Here is a 24405-nt window from a genome sequence, read left to right as displayed (position 1 = left end):
TGCTTTTAATTCATAAACATTAATATCTTTTTCTTTTACATTACTTTAAGATAAATAATAATTTTCAAATGTACATTTTTTTCTTGGTCGAAAGTCTAGTTTGATATATTGTTTTCGAATATGGGGTAAATGAATTTTTATTAGAATCAACAAATAAAAGAAAGAAAAAGGTTATATTGAAAAAAGCCCTTTGGTCAGTAATATTAAAATTAATTCATAAACATTAATTGCTTTTTCGTTTACATTACTTTAAGATAAAGAATAATTTTCAAATGTACATTTTTTTCTTGTTCGAAAGTCTAGTTTGATATATTGTTTTCGAATATGGGAGTAATGAATTTTCTTTTAGAATCAACAAATAAAAGAAAGTTCAAGTTCTTCGCCGTAAACTCATCCGCGAGAACAGAAGAACAAAAAAATTCCCCGAAGAAGTTTCAACAGGGGCCAGAACGGGAACTCGGTGCACCAGGTCGACGCGTTCATGTTCTCCACCACAAACTCATCCGCGAGAACAAGAGAACAAAAAAATACCCCGAAGAAGTTTCAACAGCGGCCAGAACGGGCACTTGGTGCACGCCACAAAAGAAGAATGTGTAAAAAATGTAAAAAAAGGCTTAAAACGTGCGAAATCGTAAAAAACGACCAATTTTTTGTATATATATATATATTATATATATGTACATATATGTACATACATAATATATATGTACATATATATGTACATATATGTATAACATATCTGTACATATATAACATATATGTACATATATGTAAAACATATATGTACATATATATATATGTGTACATATATGTATATATATGCTTTTTTTTTTTTTAGAAATCGAAATCAGAAAAATTGGTGACGCAAAAACGTTTAAAAAGTTTTCAAGGAGTAATATATAGGATGTGACGACCTAGTCACGACGGTCTCAATGTCCTCGCGGCCACAAACAGGCGAAACACCGGGGCGACAAATAAGTCAAATCTAGGGCCGATAAGGGAATTTTCATATCGCTGCTCGGTATAAATTCGCCATTTTAGAAATATAGGGGCTAGATATAAATCGCGTTTTTTTTTATTAATTGCAAAATAAACGATGATAATGTTTATTTATCGCAAAAATAATACCGGATTCTGAAAGAGCATACCCAAAAACCCCTGGGTATGGATTTTCAAGAAAATATTTTAACTTTATTTATAATTTTTTTACAATGGAAAATTCATGCACAAAATTGCACTTTGCTGCACTGCGCGTTAATGGGTTAATAAGTAATAGATGGGCTAAAATCGCGTCATTACACTAACAATCGGTTCTTTTCAGGCCCGTCATTTGGTTAAAACTTGGAAAATCTTACGCACTAAATAGCTTGTAACACTGTTTAAGCTGTAAACAGTCTACTCAGCCACTAATACTTAAAAAGTTCAGGAATGAAAGAAGCTTTTGAAATTTGTTGTTGCAACAAGATTCGTTAGAACAAGACATAAAAGAAGATGGAAGCATTTTAAAATTTCAATGAAAATGTTTGTTGGGATGATTTTGTTGCGAAGCGTATATTGTTGTGAGACGAGCGAGTTTGATTTTGTTAATTCGTCGATTTTGCGCTCAGTCACAGTCTTCGATAATGAATTCGATATTCGGTGTATTAAAGGCTGGTGGGAAAGTAATGACGTAGGTTCAGGAAAGGAAAAAAATAATGATCAATTCAGAATTGGTTAAAATTATAATTTTTTATTGTTAAACAAAATTAATATATACAATAATATATACAATTACAATTATATATACAATTAATTTATACAATATACAATACAATTTTTCATGAAAACTCATAGACTAGTCAATATATGATCAATATAACATTTGAAGTTTCAACTATACGAAAAAAGCGTACAAAAAACGTTTTTGTTGGAATTACAAAAAAACAAGAAGAAGAAAAAACAAACGGAAAAGAATTATTATTTTTTCAATGGTAATTGCACACGTTCCAGTTGAAAATGCATGCAGTTAAAATGGATACGATTTTGAAATAATGCTTTGTGAACGTCATACAAGCAAACACACACACACTTATGTATCGACGTTTGTCAGCATTTGAGATATAATTGAGAAGTTTGTCATTTATCAAATTATTGTACGAAAGTTGTAGCAAAAAATCGCTTTTAAGCCTCACGCAAAGCTTATTTCTCATTGAGAAGTGACCAAATGTAGCTTGCAAAACTAAAAGACAATTCATTCACGCACACATTTAGAGCCAATGTCCCGTTTATAGGGAATAGCCCGTACAAGCAGGGCGTCACTCATTTATAGAGATACAGAGCCCATCATTCGAGGTGAAAACCGTTTATAGATTTTACCTTTCATTCATACATGTCTTTTAGTCGTTGCATAGCCACAATCGATAGTACCTCGTAAGCTTGAAAATACATTTTTCAATACACCAATCGTAAATAATTTGATCAACACACTTCTCAACTGTATCAAATATTCTACAAAATGCCGTATGTAAATGTGTAGTATGTAGCTAATTAAACGTTCAGTTTGTGTCGTATCATTTATTTTGCTATTTATATTGGACATTTTTAATTTCAATTTTTGTGCATTTTCTTCCATTTGTTTTTTTTCTTTTTGTTTTAATCGTATGTTTGAAGTACTTTTCTAGTATATTTGTCAACTAATATTTTTTATAGTACTTTGAATCACCGTCTTCTTGGATGTGTAAATTTGCACTTCATCTTCGTGCATGATGTACCAAATTTACAATTTGGATGATTGTAAGAACACTTGTCTTCAAATTTGCAATTAGGGAAAGACTTGCACAGTACCGATGGATGAACAAATAAACATTTCGAGCCCGATCTGCAATTTGGCCAGAATCTGCATCGTTTACTGGTTTTCGCTGTAGATACAGCTTTCATATTTGAGCCTGTGGAAGATCGTTTACCAAGTCGCAATTTCACAGGCATACGATTAGCAGGTTCGAGTGCAGGAGAAGTACGCGGGCCGCGACTGGAAATTTTCCGGTCTTTCGCTTGAGAGTTACTGAACGTAATAATATTAACATTTTTAATTTTTCTTTTGTAAGATTTCTTGAGGCTAGACTGATGATATTTGTTAGAATCTTGTGATTCAATGAATGGTTCATCTTCTAAAAGATTATCGTCACAAAAATCATTGTTTAAATCATTCAGTGTAACAACAAACTTTTGTTCGTCGTTAGTTCTTTTGAATAAAGATTTAATAAAACTCAAGCTTTCATTAGAACTATTTAGAGATTCATTTCTCATAGCGGATTTGAATATTTTCTTATTTTCGACTTTCACATTAGTTATTGATTTTTTTATGTTTCGATTAAATAAAATAATTTTTTCTCCACAGTTTTTATAATTAGTTATTTTGGATTTTTCTAAGGTTTTTTTTTCCTCAAGACAAAGATCTGTTTGTTCTTGTAATACTACTGGTTTATTAACTTCAGTTACAGCTCTAACAAGCAAGGGTTGAGTAGCCGTTTTTTGAGATGGTTGCAATGATTTTAAGGGATCAGAAATTACTGTGTCTTTACATGGAACTTCATTTTGTTCCTCGTCTTTTATTTTCAAAATAGATTCATCTTTGTCCGATATAATGTGCATTTCACTAAAACTTGATTTTTCTAAGGTTTTTTTTTTCTCAAGACAAAGATCTGTTTGTTCTTGTAATACTACTGGTTTATTAACTTCAGTTACAGCTCTAACAAGCAAGGGTTGAGTAGCCGTTTTTTGAGATGGTTGCAATGATTTTGAGGGATCAGAAATTACTGTGTCTTTACATGGAACTTCATTTTGTTCCTCGTCTTTTATTTTCAAAATAGATTCATCTTTGTCCGATATAATGTGCATTTCTCTTAAACTTGATATTATATTTGCAATGACTGTACTATCAATTGTTATTGTTCTTACTGGTTCATGACTATAATTTTTAGAACGTTTCAAAAGAGGGCCTACTTCATCAATTTCCCCATCGCCAAAAAATGCAGAACTTCTCGTTCTTTTTCTACAGACACTATCCTTTTTTTCAATTGCTAAATTAGTACTGACGTAATCATCAACGGTAGCCGGAGTACCTGATTTTTCTGCCGATTTATTTATAAAAATAGCTTTTGTTCCTGCTAAACTCATCGCTAAATTCTGATTCATGTTAAGGCCGAAAAAATCAATGATCACAAACAAACTTTATTGATATTACTTGTCGAGAGCTCACGTGCTAACGCGCACTTAAAGAACTTCTTTATTTTTCGAAGTGATTAATTAACAGTAGAATTAGTATTTTCGAATATTAATTAGTATATTCAAATTAGTAAATTCAAATTAGACAATTCAAATTAGACACTTCAAAATTAGACAATTCAAATTAGACTTTTCGAAATTAGACTATTCGAAATTAGATTTTTCGAAATTAGATTTTTCGAAATTAGACAATTCAAAATTAGACACTTCAAAATTAGACACTTCAAAATTAGACAATTCGAAATTAGATAATTCGAGATTAGACAATTCGAAATTAGTAAATTCAAGAGACAGAGGCGCACTCAGACACGAGAAGCTTTCTCTTTCGCTGGAAGGAGCCTATATTTAAAGACTTTACCGTAAAACTCATTTAAGGGCACGCATAAAGCACTCAAAAGCCACCTGGCGGTAAAAATTCCAAGTAGACAAAGAAAAGGCAGCGATCGACGGTTGCGGGAGCGTAGAGCTGGGGGGTACACTCTAGTGGCCTGAGCAGCAGCAGCAGCGGCAGCGGCAGTGGTCAAAATTCTTAGTAGATAAAGAAAAGCGGTGCTGCTGCATAACTCGCCAGCAGTCATAGCGATAAAAAGGCAGCGATCGACGGTTGCGGGAGCGTAGAGGCCAGAGGGGGGTACACTCTAGTGGCCTGAGCAGCAGCAGCAGACGCAGCGGCAGTGGTCAAAATTCTGAGTAGGCAAAGAAGACGCGTTTTTCTCAAAACTACTTTTTTTCAGCTCTCGCCAGCGATTGAGAAAAAACTACTAGTCCGATCTCTACCTTTAATATCTCGTTTCAATCGATACAACTTTCTCTAGAAGACAAACCTCTAAAAAGTTGAATAAATTATCTCCAATTTTTTAATAAGGGTGAATTCACCTCGAAAAGAGCATTTTTTTAGAAAAACTCCTGGCAAAATCGTAAAAATTGAAAAAATTAATTTTTGAGAGGTTTGTCTTCTAGAGAAAGTTGTAACGATTAAAGCGAGATTTTAAACGTAAAGAACATATAGAATACAGCGAACAAAATGGGTCTCAAGTCCCATAAAAAAATTGTTTTTGTAATTCAATATGTAAGGAACAATACCGAAAAGGTTTGGAATGAATAAAAATTATAGTTCTCAAAAAAAAAATATTCAAAAAATGATTTTTTTTTACAATTTGCAATGGGAATTTCCCCTTAAAAGAGAATATAATGATATAAAATTCGAAAAATTGATTCTCCGCTTTAAAACACGGCTGATAACGTGTAGAAACACGAAAACCCTAGCCAGCATCCTGACATAGACTTCAATATTGCTGGCTGGCTCTGACCGTCATGTGCTCTCTGCACCATATATGTAATTGTAGAGTCTACAGTTACTTATACTATACCGCCGGGCGCCGGCTGCTAGCGACGTCCGCCGCGCATGAGTTCGCCTGTCACTTCATTCGTTGTATCTTGAATCAGTAGCTAGACCGCCCGCACGTGAACGTGTTTTGAAGGTTATTCGAGTTTTAAAAAATCCTTTTGTTATTTGTTTTAAGAAAAAAAAATATGCGTTTCGCCCGAGCCAAAGGTTCCAAAGCGTCGAACGAGCGCGTGCCCGAAGACGCTACACCATGGCACGAGATGAAGGCCCAATTGGAGGAGGTCAAGGAGAAATCCAAAGAGCCGGCGGCGACCAAAACGAAAACTGCCAGACAATTGTTGAAGGAAAAGGACGATCCTAACTGCCCAGCGAGCAATAGCGGTGGTGATTGGGCCGAATTCGATGTGCCGAAGAAAAATAAAAAACTAATCGAGAATGGAAGTGTTGGTAAAAAAGAAAAGATCGACAAAAAAAAGTTGAAGAAGGCTGCTAAAAAGCACGTGGGAGCTGCAAACGACATGAAGAAGCCTGTGGAAGCTACAAACGATGTAAAGAAGCCTGTCGATGCTGCAAATAATATGAGTAAGCATGTGGAAGCTGCAAAAAATACAAAGAAGCCTGTGGAAGCTACAAAAAGTGCAAAGAAGCATGTGGAAGCTGCTAATGATACAAAGAAGCCTGTTGAAACTACAGAGTGTACAAAGAAGCACGTGGAAAATGTAAACGATACAAAAAAGCATTTGGAAGCTGTAAGTGATGTGAGCAAGTCTGTAGAAGCTAGAAATGAGAACAAAGAAGACGGTCAACAATTGAGTAAAAGACAAAAACGAAATAAAAAGAAGCAGATAGCTAAAAATGCAGTGAATGAAAACAATGAATCAAGCATGTTTGATAATGAATGGGGCTTGAAAGTTACTGATAATAAAGGTCCATCCTTAGAAGATTATGCTAATGCTCCTGATAGTAATACTGCTCCTCAAGTAAGTGAATCTCAAAGTCAAACAACTGAAAATGCAGCAGACCCAAAACCCAAAAAATTCAAGAGGAAATTTGGCTGTTTAGACGATAAAAACTTCTGGCGATTTGGTTCTTTAGATAATGTTCCAAAGAAATTCCAGAAAAAAGTAGCCAAACCTAGAGATGATGGTGAACATAAAAGAAGAAAACCAGATTTTCATTCTACAAAAGTAACAATTAATGGAGTAGATGTGGAAATATGCAAATATGATGGTTTTCCAGTTAAGAAAGAAGATGCAATAAGATTAACTGAACTGAGGAAAGAAATGGTTATGAAAGGTAATGATCAATTTTTAATCATTTTTCAGAATAACTTATACTGAGTTTTTGTCTGATAAATCCTAAAAACTTTAATGTACATATTACACATTCTCTAGAAATAAACAATTCATGAATTAAATTTTTTTTCTAGGTATTCCAAAAAGAGATATTGATGCTGCCATGAAATTAGAAAGAAGAAAAGCTGAAAAAGTACTGGCAAGAATAAGGAGACAAGTTTGTTTCCATTGTCGAAAAGCTGGGCATAATTTATCTGACTGTCCAGAACTTAATCACGAAGAAGGTGCTACAGGAATTTGCTTTAAATGCGGCTCAACTGAACATACACATTTTGAATGCAAAGTTAACAAAAAAGAGGGTGAATATTCATTCGCCAAATGCTTCATTTGTACTGAACGAGGACACATAGCAAAACAGTGCCCACAAAATAGCAGAGGTTTATACCCCGATGGTGGTAGTTGTAACACATGCGGTGACGTTACTCACTTGAAAAAAGATTGTCCAACTTTAATAAAGAAAAAAGAAGAGACTACCTTGACACTTGATAGATTAACTAATGATAACTTGGAGTCATTAGAAGGTGAAGGCATGGTTGTTGAAAAAGTAGAAGAAAAACCAAGTAAAAAAGTTATTAAATTTTAGATTAAATGCTAAAGCAATTGTATAAAAGTTGTGCGACATTGCTAATTACTTGAAAGGTCTATACATATTTTTTTGTAATATAGTAAATTAGACACGTAATAATGTTTGTTATAAATAAAATTCTTTATTTATATAACTTTATATAACTATATCTAAATTTTCATTTATATTCCCTTCTATCATACATGAACCGAAATCTATCATATAATTTCTTTGTATCATATCAAAATTTACCTTCTATACGCAGTCAAACGAATCGGAACGTTAAATTTGTACTTTTGCCGCTCGGAGTTCATAGATATTGCGTCCAATCACAGTATCGCAGTAAAATGCTCCAATCCAACTTGCAAATTCTCAAACCACCGAGCGCGCCACTTTGAGCACGCAACACAACTGTTTGTAGTAAACACACGCAGCTGACGACGCAGCAATGGGGCACATTTTCAATTGATGTATTACTGCATTTTCGGATGAAAAAATTGTATGTTAGTTAAATCTGTGCGTGTCGGTTTGTGCGTGCTCTTTTGTGCGTGCGTTGGTCAGACGTTGGTGGAGGTGACCAAGCACAGAATGTCTTTCTTAAGAAATAATTCTTTCGACTCGCCGAGGAGGGTAGTCTTGAAGAGCAATAACAATAGTTTTCATTCTAATAGTTCCGTAAGTGAAACAAATAGATTTTTTGTTATCTACTCGTGTCAAGTTTCATTGTTGACATAAATATTGAATTTTTTTTCGTCGAGAGACAACACAGATATGTCAAAAATTTGAATGATTTGTGTATTATTTTTTGTAATTTGTTACCTTATCCAATGGTGATCTTCAAATAATATACTGCATTATTAACTTTTACTGAGCTTTAAATAAAACATTATTAATCATCATAAATTATAAACATACTTTGATAAAATACATAACCTTGATAAAACAGCACTCACAGAATCTAAAAATAAACAACTTCTTAAAGTTTCTGAAAAATATAGATATGCTGTGCTTGTATGATTGTTTACAATAAAATATTGCACTTCATCTAATAAATTTACTAAGTAAATTTAATTTTATAAAAAATTGTGTTTCTACTTTTAATTTTTATTTTACAGATATTATCAAATGGAGCAGACATCACCCAAGAATTTGAAAGTCTCAAAATTTCCATTTTTAATAAAGCTGCTCGTGTTTCTGGTGAAATCAATCATGTCACCATAGGACCCAAGGCTGTTACTATCATTAATGAAAGCAATGTTCCAAAAAGTCCTGTGATTGATTCAGAATCAAAGGAAAACAAGAGGACAGTTGATAATACACCGCAAAAAGTGTTGAATAGTAAACTAAAATTTTCTATAAAAAAAATACTCTTGGAAAATGAAGTACAACGTCGGGATAAAGTTAAAGTATGCTGTAAATTTTAGAGGATTGAACTGCTGCTTCTCTACCAAATTTCAATAACATTTTTTATTTCAGAAAGCCATTGATCAAAAGAAAAAAGAAATGGAAAGTTTCCAAAGAAATATGCAAGATGAACTTTCTGTTCTTATGGAACAAATGGTTATTCAAAAAGAAAAAGAATTGGAAGAAAAGTTAGCTCGTTTGGAGGCAGAAGAAGAAGAGTATGCTCTACAAGAAAGATTAGAAAAACAAAAAGAACTTCAAAAGCAGAGATTGAAAGAAAATGAAGAAATATCCAAAAAAATGATTCCTTTCAGAGATCGTTTCAGTGAAAACTGCAGAGATATTGCTCAATTATGTCAAACCTGCAAGGACAGTCAATCAGCTACAGAATTATTTGCACCATATGCTGTACAACTGAAAGAACTTACTCAAGAAATGCAAAATTTAAATGAAAAAGCTAAGGTAGAGGCTCAAAACTATAATTCAATACTTTTCATACTTTTTTACTCAACTTAATTACATTTTAGGCAGGTGATTTAAGTGTATATGATCTTCAATTGGCAGACTCCTTATACCAATGTAGCAATGAAATATACAAAACATTCAAAGCTTCAATGGGTACGTTGTTATTGACTGTAATTATCAATGTGTTATTAATAAAATATCTTTTTCAGAAAAATTTGATGAATTGTATGAACTAGAAATTGCTAAAAGAGAGCAGGAAATGAAACAAGCAGAATTGAATGCACAAGCAGAAGCAGAAAAAATTTTACAAGAAACTCAAGCAGTCGCTGCATCTCAACCACAAGACTTAACTCACGATAATTTAGAGCAATTAGTTGCTCAAATTCATGAAAAAACAGAAGTAGATAATGTTGCTTCGTCTCAAACTTCTTTCTTACCACCACCATCAGAACAAGCAGCAGCTGCCAGTATAACAGCACCACTTCAACAAATTGTTGCAGAAGTTACGACTGGTTATCCTGATCCTGAAAGCTACAAATTATATGAAAACAGTAAACAGCATTTAGAAAAGTATATTGCATCTTTTGATGACTTTGCTACATCTACTGTTATGAAAAAGTTTAAATTTGAGTGCCAGAAATTGCTAAACATTACAGTCAATTCTATCTCGCAAGGAAGCCGAGAACAACTGGTTGAAAAGTATGATAAATTGAAGTCATTTTTATCTGGCAGATCTAGTCCGAATATACTAACGAACCCACAAGCCGAAGCTTTTTCAAAGCATCTGTTGGCGCAAAAAATAGTTGACCAGGGTGATACCACAGTATCAGTAAAACCAGAGCTGGCTTTTCCATTTGCAGCAATTGCAATAGCTCTGTGGAACGATTGGCCAGATTTTGGTGAACTGCTTATTGCGCGTTTTCATGTGAAAAGCCCATTCTTCGTTCCTGTATTTTTATCGCAATCTAGCGATCAATCCGAAACCGATTATTACAAATTACTGGGATGTAAGTTCAATGACAACGGTACCCCAGAAAAGCCTGACCAATTTTGGAAACGACTTGGCGGAGTGATGTACATGTATGCATCAATCATTGTTACGAAGCAGAGAAAAGGAATTGACAAACCTCATCCTCATGGTCTAGGTAATGCTTGGAGATGGCTTGCAGCAACAGTTAATATAGGTATATATTGTTTAATGATCATTTTAATCCATAATAAAGTATTTATTTTTATATTAAAATCATTTTACAGCTCCAAGAAGTGATAATGCTGACATATGCGCGACATTGATATTTGTGCTCTTGGAAGTAACTGGAAATGAGTTATGGAAAACATATCCCAAACAGTTTCCTAAACTTCTAATGGTTCTTAATAACGATTATTATGCTAAATTAAAAAGTTTTGACGCAGTCACAAGTGCTCCGATTGCAAGATTAGGTGATTTTCTGGAAACAGCCATTAAAAGTGGCACTATTCCACCGCCTAAAGGACAGTTACCAGTCAACTTTTGGTAAAATTACAATTTCGTTTACTTATACCATATCGATATTGGTGTATATATTTCCTTACAAATTAAACGCGATATAATAATTCATGTAACGATGGAAAATTTTGTAACGCTACGAAAGAGTAATCGAATTTATCGTTAACTCATATTGAGCTACGTGTGTTGCGTTATGACTATATGTGTGTTTTTTGATTGATATACACCTCGATTGTACATTGAAATGCTAATCACTCTGCAAAGTGATTTTAGAAAAGTTTGTTGCTTAAATGCAAAGTGTTCTTTGTCGATTTATACATATTGAAAAGAAATTTTTTTATATCTTACAATAAAAGATTCACTGCGTTCGTAGACAAACGATATTTACTTGTACAAAAAATTGTTCAGAGTTGCGATGAAAAAACGAAGCATTTCAACTCGACCGAAACTGTAGATTTTAAAATTAGAGATGCATGTGACATTAAATGCAGAGCCAAGGAGAGATAACAATAATGTATTTGTATTTTTTACAACATGTTAATAGTACGGAGCGCTGGTAGGCACAGATTTTATTTCTGGTATTTCACCGAGCTTGTTGCTGTACTCGGCAAAGCCGAGCACGCTGTATGGGGTAAACTTTTCCAACCACTCTGTATCTTGACGTATCTGCAGCAAATATTTTTCTATTTTGTTGACCGTCTCGGCTGTAAATGTAAAATAGAAATCGATTTACAATGCGTCAAAAATAATATGATTGTTCATCATCGGCAGCATTATTATTACTGTATATAAATTATCATTATATTTATCCTCTTTTGAGCGACGACGATAAGCGAATAAAGAAATTTTTTATCCTGCAACATTTATTACTCGCGCGTGTGTGTGCGTGTGTATTTTTTAGTAATCTCTTACGTGGCATTCTTTTATTCGCGAATATCTTGTAAGGCGGCAGCGGCCCCAGACTGCTCAGTATGTGCAGCGAGTAGACGCCCGGCAGAGTCTTGCGATGGAAGCGGATGACCGGCGACTCGAGCACGCACACCTCGACCTGCTTGCCGGCGACCATTTGAAGCGCCGACACGTGAGAACTGGCATCTGTATACGTACACGATATAAATCTTACCTATTTTCAGACTTCTACGTAATAAATATAATCACCCAAAGTATTTCCAAAAAAACTGGGTCCCTCGCCCTTGAGGCGCAGATAATTGAAGAGCAAGGCGCTGACTCCGCGACTGGACCTTCTGTCGGGCAGGGCGCATCTGTGACCCCTCAGATCTAATAATTCCTGCAAAATGCACACAATCCATCGTTACGTAATACTATCTCTCGGAGGAGGAGCACGAATACGACGAGAGATGAGGCGAACCTCGACGTGGGGCGCTCGATCCGTGGCGACGACGACGTCCGCGTAGACGGCCGGCGAAAAGTCTTTGTTGAGCCGATGCTCGAAAACGAAGCCGATCGGCAACAATCGGCCGTCCTCCCACGACGAGTCAGTGGGTAAAATAGCTATATAAGCAATTGCACAGTTACAACGATGCTTACAACGTAATGCTATAATATAATAATATGTATCGATTAAAATTACCGATATCGACGACCTCCTTGGCCACGGGCCGATCTCGTCTGGCCTCGTGCACGATCACGCAGGGCCTGTTGCAGGCGGCCTCGATCGCCTCGGCCACGACCTCGAACAGTCCGACGGGCAGCGACGGCACGAGATGCGTCGCCAGCACCAGCGGCCGCTCGGCGAAGGACGGCGCCGGTCGCGGCGCTCTCGTGCGGGGCACCGCCGGATCGACCATCGGTTTGCTCGGCGTCTGCGAGGAAAAATTTTTCGTCGATCAATCAACGTTATAATGTTTTATTATCGCTGCGCGACGAGAGACGACATCGAGAGAATGCAATATCGCATATAATACCGGTTCGATGACCGGCAATCTCTTCGGTTTTTCCGAGACGTTTTTCTGCTCAGCCGCTGCAGACTTCGTTTCGACGTCTTTAATCGGGGCGTCGTTATCGATGTCCTCCTTGGAGACGACGGATGATGCGACGCTCGCGCGAACGACCGGCGAGACGGCGGCGGCGGCGGCGGTGGTGCTGATTTTTACGTCGGGCTTCTCCGTGAGCGTCGGCAAGGCCGAGGAGCTGGCCGATACGGACTTTTTGGCGGTAGGCACCGACACCGCCTGCGCCATCAACTCCTTGATTTTTCTCGTTGATGGGAACGAAGACGGAAATTGGGTCGGACTTGGTTCTTTCGACTCGGATTTGACGGTTTGCGACTTCTTGTCCATGGCGGCGACGGGGATGGTTTTGAGATCGATAAAATTTTCTGTGCCTCTAGATTAACAGGGATTAAAACGAATGGTAAAAGCTCTCAAAATGTTACTTTAAAAAAAATTGAAGACAACACATTTTTAAAACTCTTTGTGAATTTTTTATTTTTTCAAAGTGTTTGTTAAATCCAAATAATCTATATGAATTACAAACTTATGAACGTTTATTATCTTCGATATTTTTTGTGTATTTTGATCATTAATCATGCTTGTTATAATTTGACAGAAAATTCTTTTAATTGTGCAACAGCATAGCAAACACATTTTCAATAAATGCAAATAAAACAAATTTTTTATCTCAATCTTCGTATTCGTACGCTACTTCGTTTGCCGTTGCATTTTGACGCGCTCGGAAACGATCGAATCATCGATTCCGAAGGTAAAATTAAACCCAGCAAAAATTGATCACTGTACCTGCAAAGAAACAAGCTCGCTCAGTTCCAAAAATGCGCCGCCGAGAGACCCTCGATTTTTCACGCCGAGCAGCAGCAGCAGCGCATCGTCCTCGAAAATCTATATTTACAAAGAAAAATCGGTACACGCGCACAAAGCTCAGCCTCTGTTTGCATTAGCAATATACGACGATGTTTTACTTTGCACGACTGGCGAGCGGCGACTGACACGGCGCATCGATGCAGTTTACTCTCAGGCAGCGGTCGCGTGGATGCGCGATAATGCATAAAAAGGGAGAGGCGCGCGCGCTCGAAAGTGGCGCCTTTTTCGTTATATAAAATGCATTTTTGAGACTCGTCGCCGACCTTTTCGATATAATACGCGTGTAACGCCACACGATCATCTCTGCCTTATCGTCGGCTGAGAGAACGCGTGAACATCGCGTGATCGCCGTCGTCGTGCGAATTATGTGTTTATATGTTATTGCAGAGAGTCCGGCGGCGACCGATACTTTCCCGACTTTGTTGAAGAAATTTTCGTGATTTGTGTGAACACTCATCCGTCGCGTTTCGGTGTCTGTTGGAATATTTATCGGCGCTCTTTTTCGTCGCGAAGCGTTGCTGCGCACATGACGTGTCTCGCACGCGCGCAATTAGATTATGATTTTTTTATTTTTTATTTTTTTATTCATCGCGTGACAAAAATCGTAACGATCCTTAACGTTTTGGAAATTGCGATTGCGTTATAACGCGGCACGTGTGAAAATATTATAACAGCGATAATAATAATGTACGGGATGCAGTTTCTCCATTGCCGTGTACCGATAACGCAGACTTGCGCGTACATTTCAAATGGTACACTTGTATATTATTATATTCGATAAACCACCTGTTGGAGCAAATCTCTGGATTGGAAACAAAAGAAGTATAATCGATTGCAAACGTCCAACATTTTTTTTGGCTCGCACCTAAATGAATAATGACGTTTCCCAACGTAAATACACATCACGATGTCACGTGCGTTCGATTCGGAATCAGCTGTCGCAACACAATCGACTCGTTATTATAAACATCTTAATCATTTTTTTTGTCTCTTCGCTGATACAAACCCGTCTATTTGATCGTTTGATCGAACGATCATACATATCGTTGCAGTAGATTGCTTTGCGTAGAAGGGCGAGTTTTACAAACGGACGAAAGTCCCACCGACCGATTATCAATCGATATTTATTTATTTTATTTTTTTTTTTATTCGACGACAAAATATCATTCACAGGCCGATGAAAACTTCGTCCGTACGCACAAGCTCGCCTCGTTTTATCCTCGGGTCTTGTACAGCTGCAGCAGCATCTATATTATACATTTACTATACGAGACATTCACTTACCTGTACATACACACGTGGTCGACGTAATTCGTCTACGTCTCTCTCTCTCTTTCTATGTATACCGCTGCTATACAGACACACATATATCGCGCGCACAGTCGCACACCGTGAGAGAGAGAGGAGAGAGAGAGAGTGAGAGACAAGTACAGGTATACTACTACACAAGCATCTCTCGCGGCTTTCGGAGTCTCGCGCGCGAGCTGCTCTAGCGCCTATAAGAGCACGACTCGAGCTAGCTCCTCGCGTCTCCTGCTCTCCTGTTACCTTTCTTTTTTTTTCTGCATCCCGCCGGCGTAGAGTCATTTTCGACATCGCGCGCGACTATCTACCACTACGACGACGTAGACGTAGACGACGACGTGCGCGCCACCGCGAGGCAATATTCAGCCGCGCATGCTAGAGAAAGAGAGAGACTTTGTATATACACGTATTACCTAGCGAGTATATCTATCTCTCGCTGTGCAGTTCAAAGTCTCTTTCTCTCAGATTAACTATACTATTGAAGCCCATCCGCGAGGACAATCAGTCAAAATCTCTCGTTTATCGATGTAGAAAGCGCCGCAGCTTTTCTATTATCGACTCGCACGTACACACACGGGATTATGAAAACGATCGTCTCTAATTAATGACGTTATTGTTTGCTTGTATAGAAACGATCAACGTGCGTGAATCGGCGAGAGGTGTGATTGATTCCGGACATTATGTTACAATAACTGAAAAGTAGCGCGCTGTATTTTATACGATATACATGCGGGCGTGATGATGATTTCTCGAAAGGAAAATTTAATGAAAAAAAAAAAAATACGGATACTTTTATATCGCTTGTATTCCATCATAGCCCCATAATGCTTTTATAATAGCTGTTGTGGGTGAGAATAATAATCGATGTACGGCGATGATGTATGACGATACATTTTTCGACTGTCGCGAAGAGCAGATATATAGAGAGGCAGAGACTAAGCGAGGTGTATACACAGCTGAGCTCCGACGTACCGACGACAGTGATACGTAATTACAACAAAAAAAAATCTGCACACAGGTAGATATGCGCGCGCGCACGTTCGTCGATCGTCCGTCGTTATTCGGCAGTTTGTGAATGACTTATCGCGAAACTGCATCGCGTGCGATGATTGTTACTGTATATAGCTTATATTTACAGGCTCGTTGATTCTCGCGCGAAGGAAAAAAAATCAAGGAGCCGTTTGAATCTCGACGGGGGGATCGATCATCGACTCGAGCGGCGAACGACTGAATCGCTGGACGAGCGAACACCTTTAACAATAAAATAGCGATATACTTGTCTAACACAGTTTAACGACTGGTGCAAATAGTATTATGTACACACACACAAACACACCTACACTCTCACACACAATACAAACGAGAAAGATTTAAAATAGCTCACGTGCAGATCTAGTCGAGCGCGTTAAAAACCCTCCTCGTATCGAATTAACGAAATCAGCTGAATCATCTGCCCGAGAGCATATAACAACTATAATAATATGATGCACTAAACCCGCGCGGAGTCGTTCGATTAATATAATCGAGATTTTCAATGCGGTTTATGTGTGCACGGTACAACACAACTACGAGCTTATGTACATCGTTAATATCGTATGCTAACACCGAGCGAAATTTTTTTTCGCTTTTCCACGCTCTCTCTCTCTCGCTCTCCCTCTCCTGGGTTGCTGCGCGAATGTATTATAATAGCTCGTGCGTACGCGGGGAAAACCCAATTTATTTTTTGGAGCCGTGCGCGTGACATCCGTGTGTTGGTGTAAAGTAGAGTCAAACGCACACGTAACGTAATGATTGACGCACGAAATATTATTCCCTGTGCAAATTCCTTCCACGAAAACCGAGAATGCATTTTGGAGTAATTGGCAAAAATATTCAATCATCACCCGTGAGAGAAATTTACAGAACGACTAACGATAACAAATACAATATTTCACACTGACAAAGCGTGATTTTGTAATTTTTATCGGATACATATGAAGCGATATACATGCACAGACGTTTTATTAATACCCCCCGCACATTGCACAATCGTCGCGCACATCTTGCAGCAGTCGCGCGCGCGAGTCATCATCATCGTCGTCGCGCAACTCGGTTCGTTTTTTTTTCTTCTTTTTTCATCCAAATAATCTACGTTATGTAAATATCGTTTGGCCAATAAGAATTCAGAGTTGGTTTTATTTACCTGCAACGATAAACACAAACGCATATTTTTTTTTGCAATATAAAATGTACTTGATACATGCTACACACATAACGAGCGAGAAATACGAATCGATGATAAAGAAAGTTTGCGTAGTCTGACAAAATTCGATCGGGCACGTGTCGCGTTATAATTCGCTTATAATATATATACCTTCGTGGTGATAAAGAGACTTTGTATAATGAAAAAAAGAGAGACAGAGAGGGAGAATAACGACATATATCGCTAGCCGAGACAGAATATATATATACATGTATTACTTTTTTTCGTAGACTTAAATGAACAATATATATCTCCCCGTTTGACTGTTTAAATTCTAAATTTAGAAATGCCGCGCGCGATGGTCGTGGCTGGAAAATGATATATAGTAATGGCATACTCTAACAGTTTTTTTATTTTTTATTTTTCTTTTCGTCGTCTACGATATACACTGAGAAAAAATTTTCATTGATTCAATGAAACGTTTTATTAAAGACATTCTATAAAATAATTTCATTGATATAATCTTTGTTTATTTCATCCAACAAAATATTTAATTGTTTTTATCAACGCTTCGTGAAAACATTTAAATATTTTGTTGGATGAAATAAACAAAGATTATATCAATGAAATTATTTTATAGAATGTCTTTAATAAAACGTTTCATTGAATCAATGAAATTTTTTTCCCGAATACCTTTTTTCCCGAATACTTTTTTTCCCCGAATAATACAATTTGGAGGCATTTTTTTTTTAAAGTTTTATTGAGGCAGGGATAGTGGTGTTATGATAGTTTTATGTTGCTGCTTATATCTGAGAGGTATTATATGATGTTCTTCTCCCGCTTGTATCTCGGGTATTCATTTGTGACGCTTCGCAACCGTTGTTGATGCTGCACCCACTTTGCCTCGGGTGCATTTTTCACCGCTTTACCAGAAGGTCCTTCCTTTTGCCTGCCGGGACCGGAGGTACACGTACCCATCTATGAGTAATTTTGTTGTGCCCGAGAACTTTGCCATTGCACAACACAACGCGCACTTTTAATTTTTACACTCGCACAATACAACGCGCACTTGTGAATTTTACACTAGCACAACGGTAAAATAGGCCGTTCGGGAAAAAAGTTTACCCACTAACGACCAAAACTGCCGCTACTGCTGCTGTTTAGGCTGCTGGCGAGTGTACCCCCCTTACACTCCCGCAACGCTCGATCGCTGCCTTTTTACCGCTGTCACTGCTGGCGAGTTATGCAGCAGAGCCGCTTTTCTTCGTCTACTAAGAATTTTGACCGCTGCCGCTGCCGCTGCGTCTGCTGCTGCTGCTCAGGCCACTAGAGTGTACCCCCTCTACGCTCCCGCAACGCTCGATCGCTGCCTTTTTACAGCTGTCACTACTGGCGAGTTATGAAGCAGCACCTCTCTTCTTTGTCTACTTGGAATTTTTACCGCCAGGTGGCTTTTGAGTGCTTTATGCGTGCCCTTAAATGAGTTTGACGGAAAAGTCTTTAAATATAGGCTCCTTCCAGCGAAAGAGAAAGCTTCTCGTGTCTGAGTGCGCCTCTGTCTCTTGAATTTACTAATTTCGAATTGTCTAATCTCGAATTATCTAATTTCGAATTGTCTAATTTTGAAGTGTCTAATTTTGAAGTGTCTAATTTTGAAGTGTCTAATTTGAATTGTCTAATTTGAATTGACTAATTTGAATTGACTAATTTGAATATACTAATTCCACTGTTAATTAATCACTTCGAAAAATAAAGAAGTTCTTTAAGTGCGCGTTAGCACGTGAGCTCTCGACAAGTAATATCAATAAAGTTTGTTTGTGATCATTGATTTTTTCGGCCTTAACATGAATCAGAATTTAGCGATGAGTTTAGCAGGAACAAAAGCTATTTTTATAAATAAATCGGCAGAAAAATCAGGTACTCCGGCTACCGTTGATGATTATGTCAGTACTAATTTAGCAATTGAAAAAAAGAATAGTGTCTGGAGAAAAAGAACGAGAAGTTCTGAATTATTTGGCGATGGGGAAATTGATGAAGTAGGCCCTCTTTTGAAACGTTCTAAAAATTATAGTCATGAACCAGTAAGAACAATAACAATTGATAGTACAGTCATTGCAAATATAATATCAAGTTTAAGAGAAATGCACATTATATCGGACAAAGATGAATCTATTTTGAAAATAAAAGACGAGGAACAAAATGAAGTTCCATGTAAAGACACAGTAATTTCTGATCCCTTAAAATCATTGCAACCATCTCAAAAAACGGCTACTCAACCCTTGCTTGTTAGAGCTGTAACTGAAGCTAATAAACCAGTAGTATTACAAGAACAAACAGATCTTTGTCTTGAGGAAAAAAAAACCTTAGAAAAATCAAGTTTAAGTGAAATGCACATTATATCGGACAAAGATGAATCTATTTTGAAAATAGAAGACGAGGAACAAAATGAAGTTCCATGTAAAGACACAGTAATTTCTGATACCTTAAAATCATTGCAACCATCTCAAAAAACGGCTACTCAACCCTTGCTTGTTAGAGCTGTAACTGAAGCTAATAAACCAGTAGTATTACAAGAACAAACAGATCTTTGTCTTGAGGAAAAAAAAACCTTAGAAAAATCCAAAATAACTAATTATAAAAACTGTGGAGAAAAAATTATTTTATTTAATGGAAACATAAAAAAATCAATAACTAATGTGAAAGTCGAAAATAAGAAAATATTCAAATCCGCTATAAGAAATGAATCTCTAAATGAATCTCTAAATAGTCCTAATGAAAGCTTGAGTTTTATTAAATCTTTATTCAAAAGAACTAACAACGAACAAAAGTTTGTTGTTACACTGAATGATTTAAACAATGATTTTTGTGACGATAATCTTTTAGAAGATGAACCATTCATTGAATCACAAGATTCTAACAAATATCATCAGTCTAGCCTCAAGAAATCTTACAAAAGAAAAATTAAAAATGTTAATATTATTACGTTCAGTAACTCTCAAGCGAAAGACCGGAAAATTTCCAGTCGCGGCCCGCGTACTTCTCCTGCACTCGAACCTGCTAATCGTATGCCTGTGAAATTGCGACTTGGTAAACGATCTTCCACAGGCTCAAATATGAAAGCTGTATCTACAGCGAAAACCAGTAAACGATGCAGATTCTGGCCAAATTGCAGATCGGGCTCGAAATGTTTATTTGTTCATCCATCGGTACTGTGCAAGTCTTTCCCTAATTGCAAATTTGAAGACAAGTGTTCTTACAAGCATCCAAATTGTAAATTTGGTACATCATGCACGAAGACGAAGTGCAAATTTACACATCCAAGAAGACGGTGATTCAAAGTACTATAAAAAATATTAGTTGACAAATATACTAGAAAAGTACTTCAAACATACGATTAAAACAAAAAGAAAAAAAACAAATGGAAGAAAACGCACAAAAATTGAAATTAAAAATGTCCAATATAGATAGCAAAATAAATGATACGACACAAACTGAACGTTTAATTAGCTACATACTACACATTTACATACGGCATTTTGTAGAATATTTGATACAGTTGAGAAGTGTGTTGATCAAATTATTTACGATTGGTATTGAAAAATGTATTTTCAAGCTTACGAGGTACTATCCATTGTGGCTATGCAACGACTAAAAGACATGTATGAATGAAAGGTAAAATCTATAAACGGTTTTCACCTCGAATGATGGGCTCTGTATCTCTATAAATGAGTGACGCCCTGCTTGTACGGGCTATTCCCTATAAACGGGACATTGGCTCTAAATGTGTGCGTGAATGAATTGTCCTTTAGTTTTGCAAGCTACATTTGGTCACTTCTCAATGAGAAATAAGCTTTGCGTGAGGCTTAAAAACGATTTTTTGCTACAACTTTCGTACAATAATTTGATAAATGACAAACTTCTCAATTATATCTCAAATGCTGACAAACGTCGATACATAAGTGTGTGTGTGTGTTTGCTTGTATGACGTTAACAAAGCATTATTTCAAAATCGTATCCATTTTAACTGCATGCATCGTCAACTGGAACGTGTGCAATTACCATTGAAAAAATAATAATTCTTTTCCGTTTGTTTTTTCTTCTTCTTGTTTTTTTGTAATTCCAACAAAAACGTTTTTTGTACGCTTTTTTCGTATAGTTGAAACTTCAAATGTTATATTGATCATATATTGACTAGTCTATGAGTTTTCATGAAAAATTGTATTGTATATTGTATAAATTAATTGTATATATAATTGTATATGTATATATAATTGTAATTGTATATATAATTGTATATATTAATTTTGTTTAACAATAAAAAATTATAATTTTAACCAATTCTGAATTGATCATTATTTTTTTCCTTTCCTGAACCTACGTCATTACTTTCCCTCCAGCCTTTAATACACCGAATATCGAATTCATTATCGAAGACTGTGACTGAGCGCAAAATCGACGAATTAACAAAATCAAACTCGCTCGTCTTACAACAATATACACTTCGCAACAAAATCATCCCAACAAACATTTTCATTGAAATTTTAAAATGCTTCCATCTTCTTTTATGTCTTGTTCTAACGAATCTTGTTGTAACAACAAATTTCAAAAGTTTCTTTCATTCCTGAACTTTTTAAGTGAAAAAAAAACAGTTAAATTAGGATACGAAAAAAAAAGGCGAGAGATAGACGAAACTGAGGTAGTATACATATGTTTACTCTATAAGAAAGAGAGAGAGATATAGAGAGAGAAAGAGAGAGAGAAGCAGCAGACCATGTGCCGGCTGTCACGCGCTGCACTCCCAGCGGCTACACTCGCGAAACTGCTTTTCTGCCAGATCTTCGCTCAACGCAGCCGCTTGGGTATATAGACTCACTTATTATTATATTGAACTTGCAGCGCACTACACACGCAGCAGCAGCAGCAGTAGCACTAATTCATAAAGGTGCCCGGCAAATACACACACCTATATATATTTTTACACATGTATGACTGGAGCGTGATCGCGTACACGTATGCCCGCATATATGCATGGAAAGTATTTATATACATTATAACGTTGTTATTTAGTCGGAACGGAATGCGAGTCGACACATGCCTGGCTGATGCTGCTGCTGCTGCTATATATGCGCGAGAAAACGGGCTAAAAGTGGGTCACTGTCAAGACGTTCTCCCCATTATAATGCCTATATGATATAAGTGTATGTAGAGAGAGAGAGAGAGAGAGAAAAGTTGGCACGCGCGCGAGCAAAGATCCAGTACGCGTACAGCGCAAGTCCATTCAACCTTGCGCCTCTCTTTTTTCCGCAAAGATTTTTTTCCGCGTACACACCCGCGCGCACAAACTCGCCCGTACACACCCGCGCGCACAAACTCGCCCGTACACACCCGCGCGTACAAACTCGCGCGCACACACTCGTCCTTACACACCCGCGCGCACACACTCGTTCGTACACACTCGTCCGTACGCACTGACGCACTCGCGGGGTATTTTTTGCTGCATCTTCGTCCTCTCCTTTTTATTATTGTTTTTTTTTTTACGCGCGCTCGTTAATACATCGACGCTCGTGCAACTAACGATGATTTTTGCAACTGCGTTTTTTTTTTTTTTTTATTATTTCACGCCGTGTGTCGCGGTGCGGCTGCTGCAGGAAATCTCGAGTATATCCAAATTATACGCGGTTCAATAATAACCTCTGGCCGAACGAGCGAACGAGATATACATGTATATATTTTTTTTTCGGGTGTTAATGTATACTTAACAACGTCCGGGATAAATTTCGCGATCGGAACTGCGTGAGAGAGAGAGAGAGCAGCAAAAACGTTATAGGGGGCATTGGACGCAGCGCGGCGAAGCGATGATCGTAGCAGTACGTATATACGTACGAAGCGCGTGTGCGACAAACTTTCTGGAAATCCCCGTGCTCGGGCCGGGACGGCGGCCTCGTGCTCCGGTCTCGCGCGCGCGCATGTGTGCAAGCATGTGATTGTACACACACACCCGTTTCTATACGTGTATGTATGTGTGTGTCTGCACGCGCATTCGAACACATGATGTCATCGAAATGCTCGGGAATGGAATGACGCGTCGTCGTCGTCGTCTCTTGCAAAAGTTGAAAGAGAGAGAGAGAAAGAGAAAAAGAGAAAGAAATTGAATGTGAAAAAAAAAAGGAAGGAAAAGAAATGACATTCATCTTGTCGAGTGTGAAATTTTCTCGGATCGAGAGAGCTTTGTGTGGATAGGATTTATTGAGATTCGCTCGAATTTCGAATTGTTCATTATACGTACTACTCGACGCGCGAAATGAAAAAGATGATGCAACTCGAGGGCGACTTGACGCATTTTTTTACCCCAACGTGCCGCCGCCGCTGTTCGTCATTCATGCATACGGATCGTCTCTCCGAATTATTAATTTTTTTTTCTGCTTCTCGACTCGCGACTTTATCGTATAGCGCGTATACAATGTAAGTACGACAATTATTTATTAAACAATTATATTATAATCGCACAGTCGCCTGTAATACGGCACTTGGCTGCTTCACTTTTACGTATGTAGCCCCGCAACGACTATTATTACGAAGAAGAGTGGAAAAATTGCATATCTTGCATAATCGACAATGCGGTGTGTGCACAAATATACGGACACTCGGGCGAAAAAAAAACCGTCTACACATCGTTTCATATTTATTGTAATACCCATGCGACGATTATCGACGAAACTTCTTCAATCTCTCTCGGAGGCACTGAACAACTGGCTTTTTTCTTCTTCGTGCGTTATCACACGTTCTCTCTCTCTGGTTGTTGTTTTCTTGTCTTCCTCGACACCAACTTTACATACTTTGTACGATGATTCTTTGTATTATACTTTGTTGCTGTTTTTTTCTATCGCACTCGATTCTTCTTCTTTTTCTTCTTCTTCTTTTTTTTCGGGTATATAAGCTGCCGATTTACGCGCGACCAACGTTGATATCCGCGCGCATATTATATGTATAATGTGCTGTGCAACGTGTGATACCAGCACGGCATTGCGCAACACATCGCGAGACGACGACGACGACGTCGAGTTGTCAACACGTTGCTCCGAAAAAATAGTTGTTGACCGATACACGATATGCAGCACAAAGTATAATATAGGCGAAAATCACTGAATCGAGGGGAGAAATAAAAAATGAGAAGAGGAGGAGGCAGCTTATCCTC

At 37.4% G+C, this 24405-nt stretch overlaps 3 protein-coding genes across 3 annotated transcripts; 2 read left to right on the top strand and 1 right to left on the bottom strand.

Annotated features, from left to right (window-relative positions):
* The first annotated feature begins 5645 nt into the window (after nt 1-5645).
* On the top strand, nt 5646-7646 carry LOC106656429. The gene is made up of 2 exons (XM_014377389.2): nt 5646-6907; nt 7041-7646. The coding sequence occupies exons 1-2, from the start codon at nt 5797-5799 to the stop codon at nt 7547-7549; spliced, it is 1620 nt and encodes a 539-aa protein (XP_014232875.1). The 5' UTR covers nt 5646-5796; the 3' UTR covers nt 7550-7646.
* Nucleotides 7647-7954: 308 nt separating this feature from the next.
* Nucleotides 7955-11416, top strand: LOC106656458 (nucleoporin GLE1). Its single transcript, XM_014377455.2, has 6 exons — nt 7955-8206; nt 8647-8937; nt 9008-9397; nt 9463-9553; nt 9610-10584; nt 10655-11416. The coding sequence occupies exons 1-6, from the start codon at nt 8033-8035 to the stop codon at nt 10915-10917; spliced, it is 2184 nt and encodes a 727-aa protein (XP_014232941.1). The 5' UTR covers nt 7955-8032; the 3' UTR covers nt 10918-11416.
* On the bottom strand, nt 11408-13830 carry LOC106656459. Its single transcript, XM_014377456.2, has 7 exons — nt 13643-13830; nt 12812-13232; nt 12478-12709; nt 12256-12398; nt 12045-12174; nt 11799-11981; nt 11408-11590 (listed from the first exon to the last, which is right to left on the bottom strand). Exons 2-7 carry the CDS (start codon nt 13184-13186, stop codon nt 11424-11426), a joined length of 1230 nt encoding a protein of 409 aa, XP_014232942.1. The 5' UTR covers nt 13187-13232; nt 13643-13830; the 3' UTR covers nt 11408-11423.
* Nucleotides 13831-24405: the final 10575 nt, after the last annotated feature.

This window comes from Trichogramma pretiosum, unplaced genomic scaffold, assembly GCF_000599845.2.
Source record: "Trichogramma pretiosum strain Unisexual culture from Peru unplaced genomic scaffold, Tpre_2.0 scaffold10, whole genome shotgun sequence".
Lineage (NCBI taxonomy): Eukaryota > Metazoa > Arthropoda > Insecta > Hymenoptera > Trichogrammatidae > Trichogramma > Trichogramma pretiosum.
Note: the sequence above shows the minus strand (reverse complement) of the source record. Positions and strands in the feature narration are given on the sequence as shown.

Bases quoted from the DNA above. Each gene is read 5' to 3' on its own strand.
- LOC106656458 (XM_014377455.2), top strand. From the start codon at position 8,033: ATGTTAGTTAAATCTGTGCGTGTCGGTTTGTGCGTGCTCTTTTGTGCG. The intron at 8,207-8,646 runs GTAAGTGAAACA...TTTATTTTACAG, and splicing joins GTTTTCATTCTAATAGTTCC to ATATTATCAAATGGAGCAGA. The intron at 9,398-9,462 runs GTAGAGGCTCAA...ATTACATTTTAG, and splicing joins ATTTAAATGAAAAAGCTAAG to GCAGGTGATTTAAGTGTATA.
- LOC106656429 (XM_014377389.2), top strand. From the start codon at position 5,797: ATGCGTTTCGCCCGAGCCAAAGGTTCCAAAGCGTCGAACGAGCGCGTG. The intron at 6,908-7,040 runs GTAATGATCAAT...TTTTTTTTCTAG, and splicing joins GAAAGAAATGGTTATGAAAG to GTATTCCAAAAAGAGATATT.
- LOC106656459 (XM_014377456.2), bottom strand. From the start codon at position 13,186: ATGGACAAGAAGTCGCAAACCGTCAAATCCGAGTCGAAAGAACCAAGT. The intron at 12,175-12,255 runs GTTCGCCTCATC...TGCATTTTGCAG, and splicing joins ATCGAGCGCCCCACGTCGAG to GAATTATTAGATCTGAGGGG. The intron at 11,591-11,798 runs GTAAGAGATTAC...TTACATTTACAG, and splicing joins CGCGAATAAAAGAATGCCAC to CCGAGACGGTCAACAAAATA.